The sequence below is a fragment of the Macrobrachium nipponense genome, chromosome 10 (genome assembly GCF_015104395.2).
Source record: "Macrobrachium nipponense isolate FS-2020 chromosome 10, ASM1510439v2, whole genome shotgun sequence".
NCBI classification, from domain to species: domain Eukaryota; kingdom Metazoa; phylum Arthropoda; class Malacostraca; order Decapoda; family Palaemonidae; genus Macrobrachium; species Macrobrachium nipponense.
In genome coordinates this window covers 55,858,774-55,877,994 of record NC_087204.1, presented here as the reverse complement: position 1 = coordinate 55,877,994, position 19,221 = coordinate 55,858,774, and the positions used below count along the sequence as shown (strand labels likewise).

The window sequence follows — 19,221 nt, the reverse complement described above, 5'->3', positions numbered from 1 at the left end:
ATGTCAATGCAATTGGTCGATAGTTTGCAGCTAAAAACTTATCCTTACCAGGTTTTTAAAAGGCTAAAAATAATGGCTAGTTCCCAAACACTTGGATAACTATGATCATGCCATATTCTGTTAATAATGCTTAAAATAAACAACTTGGTATTAACAGGTACATGTTTAATCATTGCATATGGAATTTCATCGGGTCCAGGGGGCTGTATCATTACATGTAGCAAGTGCGGAGTCAAATTCTCTTTCAGTAAAAGGAGAGTTGTATGACTCTTCCCTTCCTGTTGCAAAATTTAAAATTTTCTTTTCTTCATTGCTCCCTAAACTAAAGGTGACCAGGAGCTGCTTCACACTTGCGTGATACATTTGAGAAATGATCCGCCAGGGCATTGCTAACGTCAGTTGCTCCAGTCACATACTGATCATTCACCTTCAACACTGGTGGTGGGTTGGGGGTGAATTTGCCTGCTATCTTTTTCACTTTCCTCCACACAGAAGATGGTGGTGTTCTACTGTTAATGGAGGAAACAAAAGACCACCCAAGACTGGCGCCTAGCTTCTTTCATGGCACGAACGGAACTGTGCTCTACATTTCTTGTATGTAATTAAATTCTCCTCAGTACGGCGTCTGCGCAATCGGGTTAAAGACCTTCTTGTGGCTCTGTGCAGGGCAGTTAGTTCTGAAGACCACCAGGGACTGGTCGTCGTTTGAATAACCCTGTTGTTTTGGGAATTGAATTGACTCCTGCTGTATGAAGGGTTCCATTCAGCATGTCTATGGCATCATCAATATTTTTCAAACTGTTCTGCATTCCCTTTCAATTTCGCTTAGCTCCACGAAATCTACCCCAGTCTGCCTTGTCAAGATTCCATCGTGGCGATCTCTGTAAAGGTGGACCATTGTTGGTGCTTATAATGACTGGTGCATGATCACTAGTATGCCAATCATCTAATGTCCTCCAATCGAAATCGAGAAGGCAATTAGAGCTTGCGATTGATAGGTCAATGCATGACAAGGTACCTGTCTGGACATGAAAGTGTGTGGGCTCTCCTGTATTAAGGAGTCCAACATCCTTATTTTCCACAATTGATGATATAATATTGCCCCTTGTGTTTGCTAAAACATCGCCCCATAAAGGATGTCTACCATTCAAATCTCCCAATAAGAGAAAAGGTTGGGGGAGTTGTTGAATCACCTCTACTAAATTATCATACAAAATATTATCATTTGGAGGTAGGTACAGAGAGCATATTGTATATTTTCTTCCTATATCAATCTGTCAACCACTGCCTGCAGAGGTGTACGAATAGACAAAGATATTTGGGGAACATCTCGACGAACGTAAATGAGACTTCCGCCATGGCTCCCTGCTTGTTGATTATATGGTGTTCTATAGCTAATATACTCTCGAGGACAAGGATATTAGCATCAAGCTTGCTCTCTTGTAGACATACAATGTTTATGGGGGAAATGCTCATGAATTAGTAGCTTAAGTTCTTCATATTTGGCCCTTAAACCCTGACAATTCCACTGCAAAATGGAGGAGAAAACTATGGATCACTTCTGGAAGACATCTTGGATGAGGTCTTCCCACTGGCAACTTTTAATCTAACATTATTTCCTGTAGGTTTCTTTAGAGATGGTCTTGATATATTGGGTTTTACGTTTGTCTTTTTCTTTGTGTCCTTTTGATCTATTTGTTGAGGCGGATGGTGGACCTCAACTTGAATTTCTGATTTATTCAAGTTATCTTCTAGTTGATCAGAAACATCAACAGATAAAACATCAAATTTATTTGACGTCATAGCTTTAATGTTTCTGATGGAAGGAGGTGAGAGAGATGGAGGTCTCTCTCTTTTTCGATTAATAGGTGGTGGGCTTCTAGGTTTTTGCACCTTTCCCCTTCAACAGGTGCACCAGGCAAGTTGGTTTAAGTGGAACCTCCATCAAATCAGGCAAGGACATGGCCTGAGAGAGGTTTTTACTACTAATTGTAATGGGGGACACGAAGGTTGTACGGGGATGGGGGCAATGCCCCACTGTTAATACATTGTGGCAAAGCCTCAGAAGGCAATATGCTTACCTCATCATGCAGCATTTTATCATTGGATGGTATATTTCTTTTTATAGAACTATTGGCAGTGCTAGGTGGGTTTGATTTAAGTGCCTTTGCATAACTACTTGATTTATCTAATAGTCTTTTGGCATATCCCACACTTATATGTTCTAAATTGGATTTGTTAAGGGCAGCTTCTTCGGACTTATACAGCTCACAGCTCCGGTCAGTGGATTTATGATTTGAGCTGCAATTTAAACACCTGGCATCAAGTGCACATTCTCCATGGTAAGATTTAGAGCAAATACCACACATTTTTTCGTTTTTGAAAACTTTTGACGGGTGTCCAAATTTAAAACAATTAAAACATTGCAGTGGCTTCTGCTTGAATGGTCGAACTTTAATAACTTCATTTTCAATAATAATACGGGAAGGTACATCAGCATCCTGGAAAGTAAGGATAATCATTGATGTACCCCCGGGACTTTGTGTACTTTCCATACATTTAGTGGACACATGGCCAGTATCTCCTCCTCTGTAAATTCATACAGATCCCTTTGTTAAAAACTACTCCCCTTCCGTAGCTAAAATTTAGGTGGGGTTTGACATCTAACTTAATATCATCATCATTTGTTTTAAGGTTGGATAGTATTACAGACTGGTGTGCATGATTTGGCATGGATAAGGTAACTATTTTTTCCAAAACGAGATATATCTCCTGGTGCAATAGTTCCTACTTTTTTCTGAATTAATTTGCATATTTGAAATAGTTCCCTGTAACCCCCTGAGATTCAGCTACAAGCCACATCGGTGGTTTTGGCTTCCTCTGGGAAGGCATAACTAAATCAGCATCTTTTTCAAACCAGTCCGCAGGTCTATAAACATCCAAATCCTTTGGTACCTTGTCGCAAAGAGCAGCCATTATATTCAAGTTATTAATTTTGATATTATTAATATTACATATTGCATTAAATGCTTCATCATGACTATTGTAAAGATATCCATGAATCCCAATTTGTATCTTCCAGTTTCATTCTTATTTCTGTATAGAGCCATAACACTTAAATTCTTTATATATATTATCATAATTTGTTTCTATTGGAATTTGGGTAACATGAAGGATTCGAAGTTTCCTTGCGTTACCAGATTACTCAATTTTGGAATATCAATAGAATGGTCCTTCCTAGTTCCGAGGTCATCAACAGAGTTTTCCCTAATTAAATTAGCAGAGGTCGTCAACAGTGTCAGATGTTCGCCATTCGATCCAGGGGTATTAGAAACATTAATTTGGCCCGTCATTAAAATTAGTTGGGGGAAAGAAAAAAAATTAAGACTGTCTGACATCCCAAAAGAGAACCCCTTACCCTTTCATGAAATTAATTTCTCCACCAATGACACCTGCGAGAGCTGCTTCCCAAATGTCCACTCCCTACCCTACCACAAAGGGATGGTACCACTATGATTAGAGTGGCTCAAGTGTATGCCAAACCCGCTTGATGGGACTGAGAGCATTACAGGAATACAATCATCCCCACTCCAATCATAGTGGCAGGCAAACCGGACAGAATGCCGAGAGTCCTATCTCTATGAAACCGGCCAACCCCTGGAATCCGAAGGCCAAGTTTTGGTTGGAGAATAGTCCCGCATGCCAGTATGGAAATACTGACATTCCAAGGTGTCCAAACATTATCGGGTAGTTGGCAAGACCACCACAGCTCCCACAATTGATTTTGAAAAATTTCCAATCCCGGATATGATGTCCCCTAAAAAAAACATCTGGACAGTGAAATGGGTAAGAGTTTTGACAGCAAGGTTGGAGAAAGTTGATAAATATGAAGAAGAATGAAACAATTATAAGTAATAGAAATAGGATGAGAGAAATTTAGAGTCAACAAATGAGGAAAAACAAAAAATTCCCCAGTTCGAGAGCCCTCTTGCCCGTCACCACGCTTCAGCACGGGAATGATATGCCGTGCTGAAGCCCAATGACTTCATCAAGGCATTCTCTCATTAAGAGGGTTGACTAAGGGAGATTTCTGCTTGAATGCAATGGAATAACCTTCTTTCAACACTTAATAATCCACTCCTCTGCACCTCTCATACTACATCTCTCCCAGAAATGGAGAAACCTGGGTCCTACTAGGACATGGAGGGAAGCAACTTTACTTTTGGGGAAAAGGGCTTGATGGAAGTCTTAAAAGGGCGGGACGAGAAAATGCAGGAAGGTTAGCCCGGGTCTAGAATGAAGTCTTGATCTACTAATACAAAAGGGCAGAGACTGAAGAGGAGACACCGATCTGGAATTAACCAAAGAAAATTCTCTAGAGCATCTGGAAGAGCAAACTAAAAGGTCTGGTGTACTCTTCTTTTGGAGACCCATGGCAATGTTACTGTTAAAAGTTTCCGGGAAGAGGTGTTGGCGATCAAGAGGCAAAAACAACAATGCTGACTGTCTTGTGTGCCATCATCTAATCCAAGGCAACATCCTAAGGCAAGGCAGAAAATCTCTTAATCTTTCTAGCTAAAGCCTCAATAGACCAATCTAGAAAACTTATAACTTAAAAAATCTTGAATAAAAATTAGCAGAGAACATCAACTTGGTGGAGGCAAAGGCTGACCTTCAAGAAAAGTCAATGAGCCCAAAGAAGCTACCTGGGACAAGGCAGCCACTTCCAGAGAAGGGCTTCCCCTGTAAGATACACACTGTACCTCCAAAATACCAAAAGAGAAGGGGGGGTACGCAAAAGATGACTTTCCTTGATCTCTCTTCTCCGAAAGCCAGCTCTCCAGACCATTAAGTACTTCTCCTAGCAGAAAATGAGAGCACCATCTTTGGAAGTTTAATGGAGTCACTTTGGCCTATCACTAAAAAAAAAAAAAATCTTAGCTGGGAGGAAAAAAAAAAAACAAAAAAAAAAAAAAAAAAAAAAAAAAAAAAAGTCTTAGCTGGGAAAGACAGAGCTACTGTAGAGAAAAACCCTGGGAAAATGCTTGCAGTAAATCATTCATCAAGGCAGCTGAGCTGCTTTAGGTTTCCTGTCTTTATTTAATTCATTTAAATGTGATTTTAATACCCTTCATTTTTTGGCATCCCAGTCAGAACACTCATTGCAGGTCAAATTAATGGAACACACCTGTTCCCTACATTCTGCACACAATGTGTGAATCAATTTGGCTTTTGTTAGTCTCATATTGCAGCCTTTGTTGCAATACCATAAGCTATTTGCACAAGTCAACTAAATTAGGTAATAGTCTTGTTACCAAAGAATCTAATGGAAAACTTGACAAAATGCATGGTCAAAGGTTGCCCATACATCACCAAAGGGAGAAAAACACAGATGGAGACATAGACAAAAATCAAAATCAAGCTGACTGCTCTTAACTGAACTTCAGTTGAGAGCCGAGAACCAGCAGAAAACTACTGATGGCTCTCAGCTGCATTGTTCCTTCCTCACCCTAAAAATGGGCGGGGCCAATTAACTAACCTACCAAACTAGTTTTACCGTCGCAAATTTCAAAAATTTAAGCTGCTGGTGAGTAAAACTTTAGGAAATATAATTATTTGGTAAGTTACATACATAAAAATGTGTGGGTTCTTGAATTAGTTGGACAAAATTGGAAGATACACACAAATAAATAACAGACCAGCCATGTTGATCTGTGGAATTTGAAATTATCCACTCGCTGTGCTTGCATGGGTCAGGGATCTGGGGGCCCAAAAATGAGACAACCTTAACAGTTTTAATGTAACTCACTTCTCTACTTACTTCATTACCTTTAAGTAACCTCTCAGTGCACAAAGGTAACTTATTCAGCATCTTATACCTCTGAAAGACAAAACATCCAACTTACTCGTAATAAAGGATGTGCTTTTTCCGCTGGTAATACAAGCGGTGATTTTTTGCGGCCTTTTTCAATAGCTGCTTGAGCATCCCCAATAGCCCATCTGTCAATTGGATTAGGAAATGTCCTCTGTACTCTTTCTTCAACATCCTGCAAAAAAAGAAAAAAATCTTATATTTCATACATAAAATGTCACCAGTAAAAATAACAACTTTTCTTTTACTGTATTACAAAACACACTTATACTTTTACAAGTACCCTTACCACCAAAGCTAACTAAAAGTCAAGAGAAATATGTTTGAATTACAAAATAAAGCAATGATTCTTATTTTAATAATTTAGCACCTAAACTTATCAGAAGATTTGGTGGTCTGGCCTTCCGACAAATGGTAAATCTGATGAATAAAATACAGACACCGCTATATAGCTAAAACCAGAACACTCATGAGATGCAACAGTGATTCCATATAAATTCTAGCCTAAGCTAATATATACTTGACACTTTCCTCATTTACTTCATGACATTTATCCACTTACACAGTGGGTTAGCCAAGATACCATGAATCAATTTAAATACTATAAAAAAAATCATAGGTCTTCTAAGACTGGCAACACAGTCTGACTTGGATTCCTCAATACAATATTTTTTCTTTGTTTATTTATAAACTGAATAGTCTGACATTCTCTACACATCAGTCCATTTAGATACGTACAGGCAAGGGCACCAACATCTTATTTCTCACAGGGGAATGTGAAAAGGAGCGCACACTATGGAGGGGTTCGGAATGTTCCCTGTCATGAACTTATTTCAACTTGTAATAGAACTTACAATAAGGTTAACGTCATGTTCTAATTTCTCCATATGCTTTTCTTGAACTGAATGGGGAACAGAAGGCGGTGCTACTAAGGAAGTCTCAATACTAGTGCTACCAAAATGCCTAGCCTAAGGGATAGCTGCAGATGAAGGGACACTAGGTAGGGTAGAACTGACAGGTTTAAGTCCTGACCTATCTAATTGCTTTTGCAATCGATCAGCTTCCCTTCTTTCCTATATCCGACATATTCAGGCATAAAGTCCTCAGAATAATCCCCTACATTCCTCACATCTACTTCCAAGATCCCTCTGTGGGGTACAAACCAAATGTTGATCTACTTCAAATTCTGACATCCTGCTTACGCCAAAATCATTCCTATATAGCATCCTAAGAAAATGAAATTACAATACTGTAAACAGGTGAAAAACAATCGTCTCAGAGCAATGGCAGCAAGAAGGATTCTGACAAGAGCTAAAATATTCGAAACACACCTGGTGGAAGACAGGCGAACTAGACAGTCATCCTGACAGCCATTCGATTTTTTTTAAAATGCCAACTCGCCTAACTGGCATGTAGATGTAAGCTAACTTTCACAGTAGGTAAGAATCATTTTAAATATGGAATTTTTATAATTAAATCAATAATAATGATACTTCCTGTATAATCTATCTAGCCCTAAATCCCCCAAAACCACACCAAAATTTACCACATTGGCAACACTGTTACCTCCTATTCTGTCCACCAGTTGGAAACACTGCTGTTGAGTTACAAAACCTTCCCTTGAAAATCAAGGGAAGGTGCGCAATTTCATGTATTCTACATGAAATTGCGCACATTTTCATGTAACGGCTAATTAAAAATGGTGCAAAAATTATGTCAAACTGACAAAATAGTTTCTGAGATGTGTCACTGATACTTTTTAGTGCGCTAAGAAATAAATTCGCGCTTGTGCGCCTGCGTAACGATTGTAAACTAAACAACACATTGATCCGTGAACTCCCAGCATCCCCCAAGGTGCGATTCAAAAGTTTTCGGCTGGTAGGCCTATAAGTATTTTTCCGCGAATTTAAAAAAACCTTTCTACGTCGACGTAAATTATGACCAGTTGGCCCCCAACAGACAATTTATCTCAACGTAAAATACGTCCAGTAGGCGTTTAAGGGTTAAGTCTCCTACCATAATGCCACCGAACTGCAGTAGTAAAGGACAAGGCGTAAGTGCATAGTCAGTCCATCTGTACAAAAGTCAGGTGACCAACCAGGTGACACATCAGACGACATCAAGGACAGAAAGGCTACACCCCAATAATTTCATCAAGCACTAAAACCACCAGCAACACCTGCTCTCTCACAAATGTCTGGTGCCGAGAGACAGGAGAGGGTTATTGGCAACTCTTTCCTGAAGGATGAGTGCCTGGACTGTCTGCATGATTCAAAGCTAAGCAAACATTGGGGGTGTATCAGCGCAATCCAACGTCGCCAGCAGCGATATTGTCTCATGAGTGACTCCTGACTCGACTTTCTGGTGCCAAGAGAAAGGAGTGCGGAGCGAAAGGCAACTCAGTCCTGGTTCAAACTGGTCTCATGTTAAACGATCATTGGAGGGTGTAACAACGGAACCGATTTTGTCAACAAGAAACTCAGAGCTACTGAATGTTGGCTGATCTTGCGTGAGTGTCCGACTCCATGAAAACAGGTGAGACAAAAAGTAGATGGCAAACAAATCACCAGATGACAGAAGACAACCCATCGACTAATTTCCTGTCCAGACAGACAATGGAAGAAGTGTGAGTTGTCAGGACAGGTGAACCTAAGTCAGCATCGACTTTGGGAGAAGCGTAGTCGCCAGTGCTGACAACCCAGTGGTAGACTGACAATGGAAGCAGCGTGAGTCGTCAAAGCGGCCAGTCCTTATGTCATCAACAACACCTATAAATACAGGCAGTCCCCGGGTTATAACAGGGGTTCGTTCTTGAGACGTGTGGTAACCCGAAAATCGTCATAAGCCGGAACATCGTGAAAAATCCTAAGAAAACCTTACTTTTAATGCTTTGGCTGCATTCAAAACTATGTAAACTGCATTCTTATTGCATTTTTCATAAAAAAAAAACTTCAAATATTGATTATTTTGCATTTTTGGTGTCATATTTCTTCTGGCAGATGAGCGTTGTAGGCGTCGTAACCCTGGAACATGCGTCGTAACATGATATTGTTATGATACAATAAAGTTTGTTCATACTTACCTGGCAGATATATATATAGCTGTATTTTCTGAAGTCCGACAGAATTTAAAAAACTTCCGACACACGCAGTGGTCGGCCAGGTGGTTAGTACCCATTCCCGCCGCTGGGAGGCGGGTATCAGGAACCATTCCCATTTTTTATTCATAATTTTTATTTCCACTGTCCCCTGAGGGGAGGTGGGTGGGTACTTGATTATATATATCTGCCAGGTAAGTATAAACAAACTTTATTGTATCATAACAATATTTTTTTTTTTTTTTTATCATTTTTTTTGTTCATGAACTTACCTGTTCAGATTATATATATAGCTGAATCCCACCGTTGGAGGTGGGAAGGGACAGAATAGAAGGATTTTGGGAGACAAATGCATGCAGATGATTTACATCTTGGTTCCACCTCTTAGCATAGCTGACTTCGTGATTACTGTCACCCAAGTCTGCTTCTGCTTTACTAGAGTTGCCAGCGAGGTAGAGACCTATAAAGCTGGTGCACTCCAGATGATCTGTCAACGGGGGCGTGACCACAATGTGACTAGACCATATTGACCATACCATGAGGCTAAGAAGTAAAAAAAATAAATATATATATATATTATATAAAATATATATCACCACCTGACCAACCTAGCCAAAGTTAAAGGTGTGTTAACTAAGGCTTAAGAGTTAAGAAGTCGCCATTGTCGGCGACTCAACAACTAAATTAAGAGCTCTTCCTAACCATTTTCTACAGGATAGGATGAGTGGTACTTCTTGCCCCCAAGATTGTGTCTGCAGACACGTATGGCCCTAGCGAGCAGCAGATCTCATATGCCATCTTCACATCTCGCAGGGAGTGTGAAGTGAACACAGAGTTGCTTCGCTAAAACATGGTACTCAGGATGTTGCTGAGTGCCATGCTCTGTTGAAATGCTTCCGAGGCCGCGCCCTCACCTCGTGAGCATTCAGATAAAAAGATTTCAAATCTTTGGGCAAACACAATGAAGGAGCATTTTTGAAAGAACTCCTTAACACTAAAGCCAGGGTGTTCTTCGATATGGGCAAGTCTGGTCTTTTTCGGAACACTGCAGATTGCCCGAATGACTTCGACTTTCTTGAGTTTTATGTAGATAAAACTTGAGAGACCCGACAGGGCACAGGACTCTCTCTGGCTCCTGCCCACTAACTTGTGCCATCCTTGCTTCCAAGCTCCTGGCCCAAGGACAAAACGGGTTTCCATTCTTAGGCCACAACGGAAGGCTTAGAGAGCACACCGCCTTGTGTTCTCTAAAGCCAAAACTTGTGACGATGGCTTAAAATCTCACTAACCCTCTTTGTCGTATCTAGGGTGGTTAGAAGAAGGCCTTCCTGATCACATGCAAGAAGTTAACAGGTAGGAGAGGTTCGAATGCTTTGACATCAAGAACTTCAGACTACGTCTAAGTTCCATATTGAAAGCTTCGATCTGGGACATGCACAGTCAGTCCGTCTGTACTAAGTCAAGGTGACCGACCAGTTGACCAGTCAGACGAATCAAGGACAGCAAGGCTGTACCCTGAAGACCCATAAGGCACTATTCTTCGCTGAAGGATGAGTGTCCTGGACTGCCTGGGCGATTCAATCTAAGCAAACCTTGGGGGGTGTATCAACGCAACCCCACGTCGTCAGCGAATCAACTCCTGACTCGAGCTTCTGGTGCCAGGAGAAAGGAGCGAGGAGCAAAAAGGCGATTCAGTCCCGAAGGAAGAATACCTGACAGTCCAACCTGGTCTCATGTTACACGATCATTGGGGGTGTATAAACGCAACCGACTTCGTCAACAAGAAACTCAGGGCTACTATATGTCGCCTGATCTCGCACGAGTGTCTGACTCCGAGAAAACAGGTGAGACAAAAAGTAGATGGTGAGCGAGTTTCGAGATTCCACAGAACTCAAAGATCGTGAAGGGCTTTGTTGTTTGACAGACGCAAATCTCAGAGCCCAAAGGCCGTCAACAACATATTTGCGTATTCTTTAATAGTTGTGACTGCCAGCTTATCCCATTCTTCAGACGGAAATGGACGACGGTAATCTTATTCCTGTCAACATCTCGATAGTCTGAAACGTAGTCAGACTCAGAGCGGAGAGGTTATAGGTACCTTTCGAGTTTAGAGTAGACCGACTCTCTCGGAAAAGGTCCCTTGGAAGTGAACTAGGAAGGATGTGACCCTCTGTGATCCAGGATCCTGAAGGCCAACATGGGGCGATCAGCGTCATTGTCGCTCCCTGTGACGTCATAAATCCTCTTATTACATTTCCTAAGCGATTGAAAAAGGGGAAAAGAGACTAAACATTCCATCCCCGTTCAATATTTCCCAATTTTAGGGGGGGGGGGATTTTGGCGGTTTAAATGGGTTAACCCGGAAAAAATTTTCCCCCCCCGGGGGGAATCGGAAAGGGGGGGTGGGGGGGGGGGGAAAATTTAACACAAAAGGGGGAGCAGAGAAAAAAGAAGCCTCTTCGTCCTCAACATATCGAAGAGAAGAATGAAAGGGCGTCCCTAAAGTCTCCACAAACTCTCAACTTTTTTACTTCTAAAGAAAGATCACTCGGAAAAAAAAAAAAAAAAAAAAAAAAAAAAAAAAAAGTCAATAGTTGCTGCCGTCGATAGAGACGATTCGTACGGACTTTTGCAATCCTGTAACGAACCTCTAGAGGATCGTTACATTCTACGCCTGTTGTTATAATAGGCTCTTTCTCGTAAACTCCAACAGGGACCGAGAGAAGATACTTCTTAAGATATGAGAGAGCTGTGGAATATCAGAGTTGATCTGGACCACTGGTTCCAAAAACTCGTTTCGAGGACTGGAGGGACGACCGAATTGCTTTTACTTCTTTCAGATTAAGATCCAGGACATCTGAAACCCTATCCAGATGTCCGCACCTTCTTTCTATCACCTCAGGTGATAGACGCACTGAGAGATGTTCAGAATCATTCCTAGATCTTGAATAATATTTTCAGTTTCCCGGTAGGAAAAAACTGTGGAGGTCTGAATTGCAGTCTATTCGGGGAAACAAACTTCTTCAGGAAGGAAATGGTCCCCAGCAAGCTCATCCATTCCCTCCCCGAGTATGCTTACTTCCCTAATAAGGCTGCGCTTTGCCTAAGCAGTTGAGAGCATATAAAAGTGCAATGTTGCGGTAGAGCTCGTAGTTCTATACCGTGCGGTAACGAGCACCGAAAGGATTAAGAGATAACTCTATTGAACATAGTAAGGCAAAACGAATGCACGTTTATTCATTCACGTAAGAAATCCCCTCAATCTTAGGCTAAAGTCCGTGATTGTAGGACAGAGATACAGTTAGTCAGTCAATCCCGCAGGAGAGACGTAACCGCCAGCACAGAGATACGGTTAGTCAGTCAATCCCGCAGGAGAGAGAGACGTAACCTACCGCGCATGACAGCGCACGATCTGTTACTGGCTCGGTTGGACTGGAGGACAGACACAGCAGCAGCCAGCAGCTTACGAACGTCGTCTCTTAACTTTATGTCTGAGTTGCCAGCTATCCTATTCTACGAAGAAATAGGTCCGTTATTTTTTGAGCAGAAAGAGACTCTCAAGCTGGTATATTTAAGAGAAACATAAAAACGCTAATATAAAGATGCGTTGTGTCGTCAGAACACTACCATACAACGGTAAAGATAAATCGGAAACTCCTGGAAGGCTGCAGGGAGTAACGATTAAAATGTCCTTAAATAATAGACAACAGACCTCTCCGTTGCCATCCAAAGAGGTAACTACAGCAAGCGTATATGACTTGAACCAACCAGTAGTAAAATAACGCAAGGCAAAATATGATATATCACAATAAGTTAGTTTGTTCATACTTACCTGGCAGACATATATATAGCTGAATTCGGAAATACAGCTACAATACATATCTGACAGGCAAGTTTCATGAACAAAAACTTAAGAGAATCGAAGCAGACAACTCAAGCTTCTTATGTTATTGGACATAAGCGTTCATTGACGTAGTCTACAAGTCTATTTCTTGTATGAGTCTGTGAATGACGAATGAGAGCTCTTCTGAATCTTGTCAATAAGAGCTTATTCGCTTACGCAATATCAAGTTAACGAGATGTTTGTCAATGAGAACTAACCCATTTACGGGACAAAGAGATATTTTGTCAATGAGGGGATACCCCACTTACTTGACAAAACGATAGTATATTGTCAATGGGGGAAAGTCACTGAATTGACAAAACATAATCCAGGAAGTCGAAAAAAAAAGGCATTTTATTTTTCCGATTCCCGTCTCAAACGAGGAAGGGGCAAGAATCCTGTTAAGAGACTGGGCTTACGGCAGGTAGAACGACGATGTTCAATTCCGGGCAGCGTAGTCCCGACTAGAAACTAACAAAATCTATCATCTGAAAAACCCTTTCAGATGGGCTAAAAAGCTTGCAAAATTATCCTGGGAAGAGGAAGAAACTCTCCAACCAGCTTCCTCTCCCGTATCACAACTAATGCCTGCTAAAGCTTAAAATTTATGGCAGTATGGCAAAGGAAGTCCTGTCTTGCGCTTTCCTGAAGAGCGTCCTTTTGATGAGTGCCTTTGCAAGAATCCTACTGAACTTTGTTTTTGCCGAGAGTCCTGACGTGCAGGACGTCGAAGCCTTTACATAACCTGTAACTGCCTTATCGCAAAGTCTTGACTGTGGTAGAGAAAACGAGATCTTCCCTTGAGCTTTCCTTAACTCCATCCACCTTTGCGAAAAGCAATATAATATTGACAGAGACCTCTTGAATTCACGAAACCCGAGGTCTTGCTGGGTTTCAAAGACGAAGTTGTCTGTTCACTTTAAGCTTCCTCCGAAGCACTGCTTACTTCACATTCTCTAGGCTCAAATCTTTAAACAAGAGCTTGGAAGAGTTCAATAGAACGTTCAGCCAGGAGGACAAACCTGGCGTGCGCTGGCGCGCGCTTGGCGTCCACTGGCGAGTACGATCGGCGTCCACTGGCGAGGAAGCTCGGCGTCCTGGCGCGGCGCTCGGCGTCCACTGGCGAGGACGCTCGGCGTCCACTGGCGAGGACGCTCGGCGTCCACTGGCGCGCGCTCGGCGTCCACTGGCGAGGACGCTCGGCGTCCACTGGCGCGCGCTCGGCGTCCACTGGCGAGGACGCTCGGCGTCCACTGGCGCGCGCCTGGCGTCCATTCGAGCGTCCCGTTCAAGCCGAGCGTCAAAAGAAGCGTGCAGAAAAGCGGCACGCTCCTGACAGGCGTCAAAACAAGCGAGAGAAACTGCCTTCTTTTCATATTTCTCGGTGGAAAGACGTACACGTGATCAGGCGACGTTCGCCTTCTTACTTCTCACTGAAACGCAAAACAAGAGAGAGGGGACGTGAAGCTTCCTCTTCTATAAAGCTTCTTAGAGGGCGCGAGTCCTTCCGAGAGCTCCAACCCTTGCGCGGGGAGGACGCCTCGGAGGACGAGAAGCAATCCTTCAGGATTCGTGCACGTGCACGCACTTTGGCAGTCTGGGGATTTTCATCAGAAACTGCCGAAGGCACGCCAGATCGGTGGGGGTTCCTCGTAACCCTCCTTCGGCTTTCGACATGCCCTCTCCCTGTGGTCCTGGGAGTCTGACAGAGGTCTAGACCTAGATGCGTTATAAGGCCGATCTGACGCACCCTCCACTACACAAGGGTTACTGTCACTGCACTTAGCCACTTCACTATTGCTCTCTAAAGCAAGCACTTTCGATTCTAAGTTACGAATCGAAAGAGTATAAGAGAAAGGGCAATAACCTCTACAGACATTGTTTTAGGGCCCGAAGGCAACATTACAGGGGTTAGGAGTAACAATAACAGAAGTAGCACTCTTCACAACAATGAAGGAGAGCGATCACCTCTCGCAGACATATTCATAACCCGTAGGCCATACTATAGGGTTAGTCAAAATAAAGTCTACAGGAAGGTTAGCAGGTTCACTACCCTGAATTTTGTTTAGTGATTAATTGCGTACATACGAATCATACTTTTTCCTTACGGAATTAGACATGTTTACTGATTAATTGCGTACATACGAATCATACTTTTTCCTTACGGAATTAGACATGTTTACTGATTAATTGCGTACATACGAATAATACTTTTTCCTTACGGAATTAGACATGTTTACTGATTAATTGCGTACATACGAATCATACGTCTTCCTTACGGAATTTTAGACAAAGGGGTTCTCACACTCCTTACATGACAAATCTCCAAGAAAGAAGCAAGACCCATTACCCCCTCGTGCATACCAAGTGCGGATCTACCGAAGCTTTCGGTAGCCACACCCTATCTTTGCAGACAACACCCTCTGAAACTAGCCTAACTAGATTCAGATATCTTATGCAAAAATGAATCAAATTCAAATCAATTTAAGATAGCGTACGCCTAGCCACAAATCCAAGTAAATAAATTAAAAGACAATTAGGATACTTAGCGGCAATGAAGTTTCCAAAATCCTAAGCCGAATGTACTGAAAACAGGTGTTTTCAGCACCGGCGACAGAAAAATTATGAATAGAAAATGGGAATGGTTCCTGATACCCGCCTCCCAGCGGCGGGAATGGGTACTAACCACCTGGCCAACCACTGCGTGTGTCGGAAGTTTTTTAAATTCTGTCGGACTTCAGAAAATACAGCTATATATATATCTGACAGGTAAGTTTCATGAACAAACCTGGAAATAATTTCTGAAGAATATCATTGAAAAGCGCCTTAACTTCGGAACGTTGTAAGCCAAACCTGTCGTAACCCGGATATTGCCTTACCCAACTGCCTAAATCTCATTATAACAATACCAAAAGCTGCCCCAAAAGTTATAATGCAAAAAACAAAGAATACAAATAAAAAAAATAAGATACAGGTAGCAACCAAACGTTTGCTAGCAGAAGGAAGAGTCGAATCATCTTGGTTATCCATTGAACAGGTCACAGGGTAAACCCGGGTCGCGCAAAAGTTCGTCAAATGAAAATATATTCCACAATAAAAATAAAAGTTAACTCGCTAAATTAGTGGATTTCATAAATAGTAAATAACATAAAACCGCATTAGAGCGGCCATGATGCAAACAACATAGGTGCTCGTTAACATCTGATTTTCAAGGGAAGGTTTTATAACTGCCAACTGGCGGACAGAATAGGGGGTAAAAGGATTGCCACTGTAGTAAATTTTGGCGCGGTTTTTGGGAATGTAGGACTAGATAAATTATATTAGGGTAATGTTTATTAATAATAAATCTTTAATAAAAATTCAATAACCGTGTTACAGAATGTTTGACAACTAATCAGGTAACCCTTGTACTGTTATACATACTAGCCACTTTCTCTCAAAGAATTATTGTCGCAAAACATTTAAAATTATCACAATTCACTTTACTTTGAACAGGCAGCCCCCGGTTAACGGTGGGGGTTCCGTTCTTGGTGGGGTGCTAATAAGCAAAAACTGCCATTAACCTAAACTTGGAAATTTATGGTGCAGAGTTTCAGTTAATGGTGCCAATAACCAGTTAATGGCGCCTCTGTTAGCCATGTTATGGCACTGTAACTATTATTGGCACCTTATGGAGCTGATAACCAAAATGCGTCCCATTATGGTGCAATAAATCGGCGATTTTATGGCGCTAGATGAGCGCCATAAACCGAGTCTGCCGATAACTGGGGACCGCCTCCATAGCAAAACTGATTATTTACTAATTACTGTAGTTTTTCATACTGTGTCCATGACTAAACACGAGTTTTATGATGATAAAAACAATTTACAGTGTACTTATAACATAGTAATGTTCTATTGAGCTAATTTCAGGTAAGCCTCGGACTGAGCATGACAGGTGTATGCTATCTCTCTCTCTCTCTGTCTCTCTTTAAGGGTAAGTTAAGATGTATTCGAAATGATATTGCCATAAAATGTTTTTGGATGATAGAGCATACTGTACTTATACAATGTAATTATGTATCCATTAGGCTCTTTCCAGGTTGGGCCCCGAACTGAACATAATAGGTGCATGCTTCTCTCTCTCTCTCTCTCTCTCTCTCTCTCTCTCTCTCTCTCTCTCTCTCTCTCTCTCTCTCTCAAGGATAATTTAAGTTTTTTTATGATAAAGCATGTTTACAATATTTAAAACACATATTTGCTAATTATTTTAATTTTGTTATCCAGTCTGCTTTTACTGGAAAATTTAAAATTAGTGAATATTTTAAATATCGTACAATATGCTCTATCATCAAAACACTTTACAGCAATATCATTTCAAATATATCTTAGAGAGAGAGAGAGAGAATCATACACCTAATATGCTCAATATGGGGCCCAACCTGGAATGAGCTTAATTGATACATAACTAAATTGTAAGTATGTATATATGCTGTAAATCATTATCATAAAAATCAGTATTTAGTCACAAACACAATATGAAAAATATAGTAATTAGTGAATAAACAGTGTTGCTCTACAAAAAAAAAAATAATAAAAATAAAATAATAATAATTATAATTTTAGAGATACAGTCAATAGGAAAAATCTGCAAATTACTGAAAGTTCCCAGTGGAAAAGTAAACAAATGTTCCACAAAAATCCATGACAAAGTGGACTGTGGAAATGTGAACTGCATAAAACTGGGGGAGACACTGTACTTAGTTTCAAGGGTGACAAAGCATGCACATCATGCATACACAAACGCACACATAAATGCAACACCTCATTGATCACACTTCTTTGGAGAAAATTTTGCAGCCACCATCAGAACAATACTTACATAGTATCACATACTGTATATATAAACACTCACAAATGAGACAAAAGGCAAAACAATTCCAAAAACTTCAATGGAAATGCCCTTGTTAATAAGTCCGTCCAGCAGCTGTGTAGACATCTAACATGAGCACAGTCCAAAAAAGGTGTATGCTGACAGTTGAGAGAGTTATGGTACTCTTGCTTTTTTCTAACTTTCACTCTGCTAATTAACTCTACCAACCTTCAGTGAACAAGCCACCTTGCACTGAAGGTATCCACTAAAAGATGAGTCAGTATCCTCATAGGAACAAAAACAGTACTTTATACACAAAAAAATATTGCATTATTCATTTAGCTTACTTTGAATACCCGTAACCAAACAAATACTAAACAAAAAAAATACAGAGTTGTTTATATAACAGCAGGATAAATAGATTTGCCACTGAATAATATTTACCTCTAATATAGTAACTCTAACATATGTACATCTGACTTTTAGATGTTTTCTTAAAACTTAAGAAAAATATATCAAGCATCTTACCTGGACAGTATGAGGCGCTGGGTGGGCACAAAGCATGGCCAACAACCGTAAAATAAGACTCTCTACGTATTCCAAAGCATCATCTTTTGCTGATAAAGTTGGATGCACTTGTTTCAGCACCTGAAATTTAAAAAAATCAGTTCCAGTGGTTTACTAAAGCCAATTTACAATGCAGTCAATTTAACATGTACTTTTCAAGCATGTTATGGAAGCAAGCTAAAAAAAAGCTCAATGACAAAGCACCATTCACTAGGTGGTTTAATGTTGCTTTCAATTATAAAAGTTGAGCAAATTTCAATCAAGTCCTGCTTTAAGCAGAGAGACATTAATGCTACTTTAAATGAAAAAGTTAATCAGATTCTCATCATATTCTACCTGAAGTTGCAAGTGTTTTCCTTCAGATATTGGAACAAAAGCTAGGTTGTTTAGAGGAGGTATTAAAGTAAAGGATTGCAGGTTTTTATGTTGTGACTTGTTCCTAGAGAACACAAATTTTGTCTTTTAAATTAAGACTCATTCCATAGGTTGGGGGGGGGGGGGGGGGGTTGTCTCAAAAATTAAAACAAGACTGCTTTATTCCAAGAGGACTGGCATCAGAGGATAAAAATCTCTGACAATTTCCAAACCGTTGCCTGTCACAACTGGAATATACTAGCTTCTATGTACTATACTGAGCAGGGGAAGACTTACTCCTGTAACTTCCTACACACTCTGGAAATAAGGCGAGAGGTGCAAGGCCCTGAGACAGAGTATGGCTCATCAATTCAAACTATTATCAAAACAGGGTTGCAAGTGGAAAACTCTAAGAAATACACTTCCCACATCATCTGTGAGTGCTCATGTTCGTATGTTACAAATATGCAGACTTTGTACTGGAATATTATTAGACTACTATTTCAATTATCAGATCTTTATAACCTATCACTGACTTACAATACTTACAGAGCCATCCCTCCTAAGAAAATTCATATTCTTGTAGAATCTACTGA

General features: G+C 40.8%; 1 protein-coding gene across 1 annotated transcript in view; it reads right to left on the bottom strand.

The window, feature by feature from the left end:
• The window catches only part of LOC135223630 (son of sevenless homolog 2-like), a 547,573-nt gene extending 529,218 nt beyond the window's left edge, over positions 1-18,355 (bottom strand). The window contains 2 exon segments of the mRNA XM_064262244.1: positions 5,907-6,047; positions 18,233-18,355. Of these exon segments, the coding sequence (XP_064118314.1) occupies positions 5,907-6,047; positions 18,233-18,268 (177 nt within the window). The 5' untranslated portion in view covers positions 18,269-18,355.
• Positions 18,356-19,221: the final 866 nt, after the last annotated feature.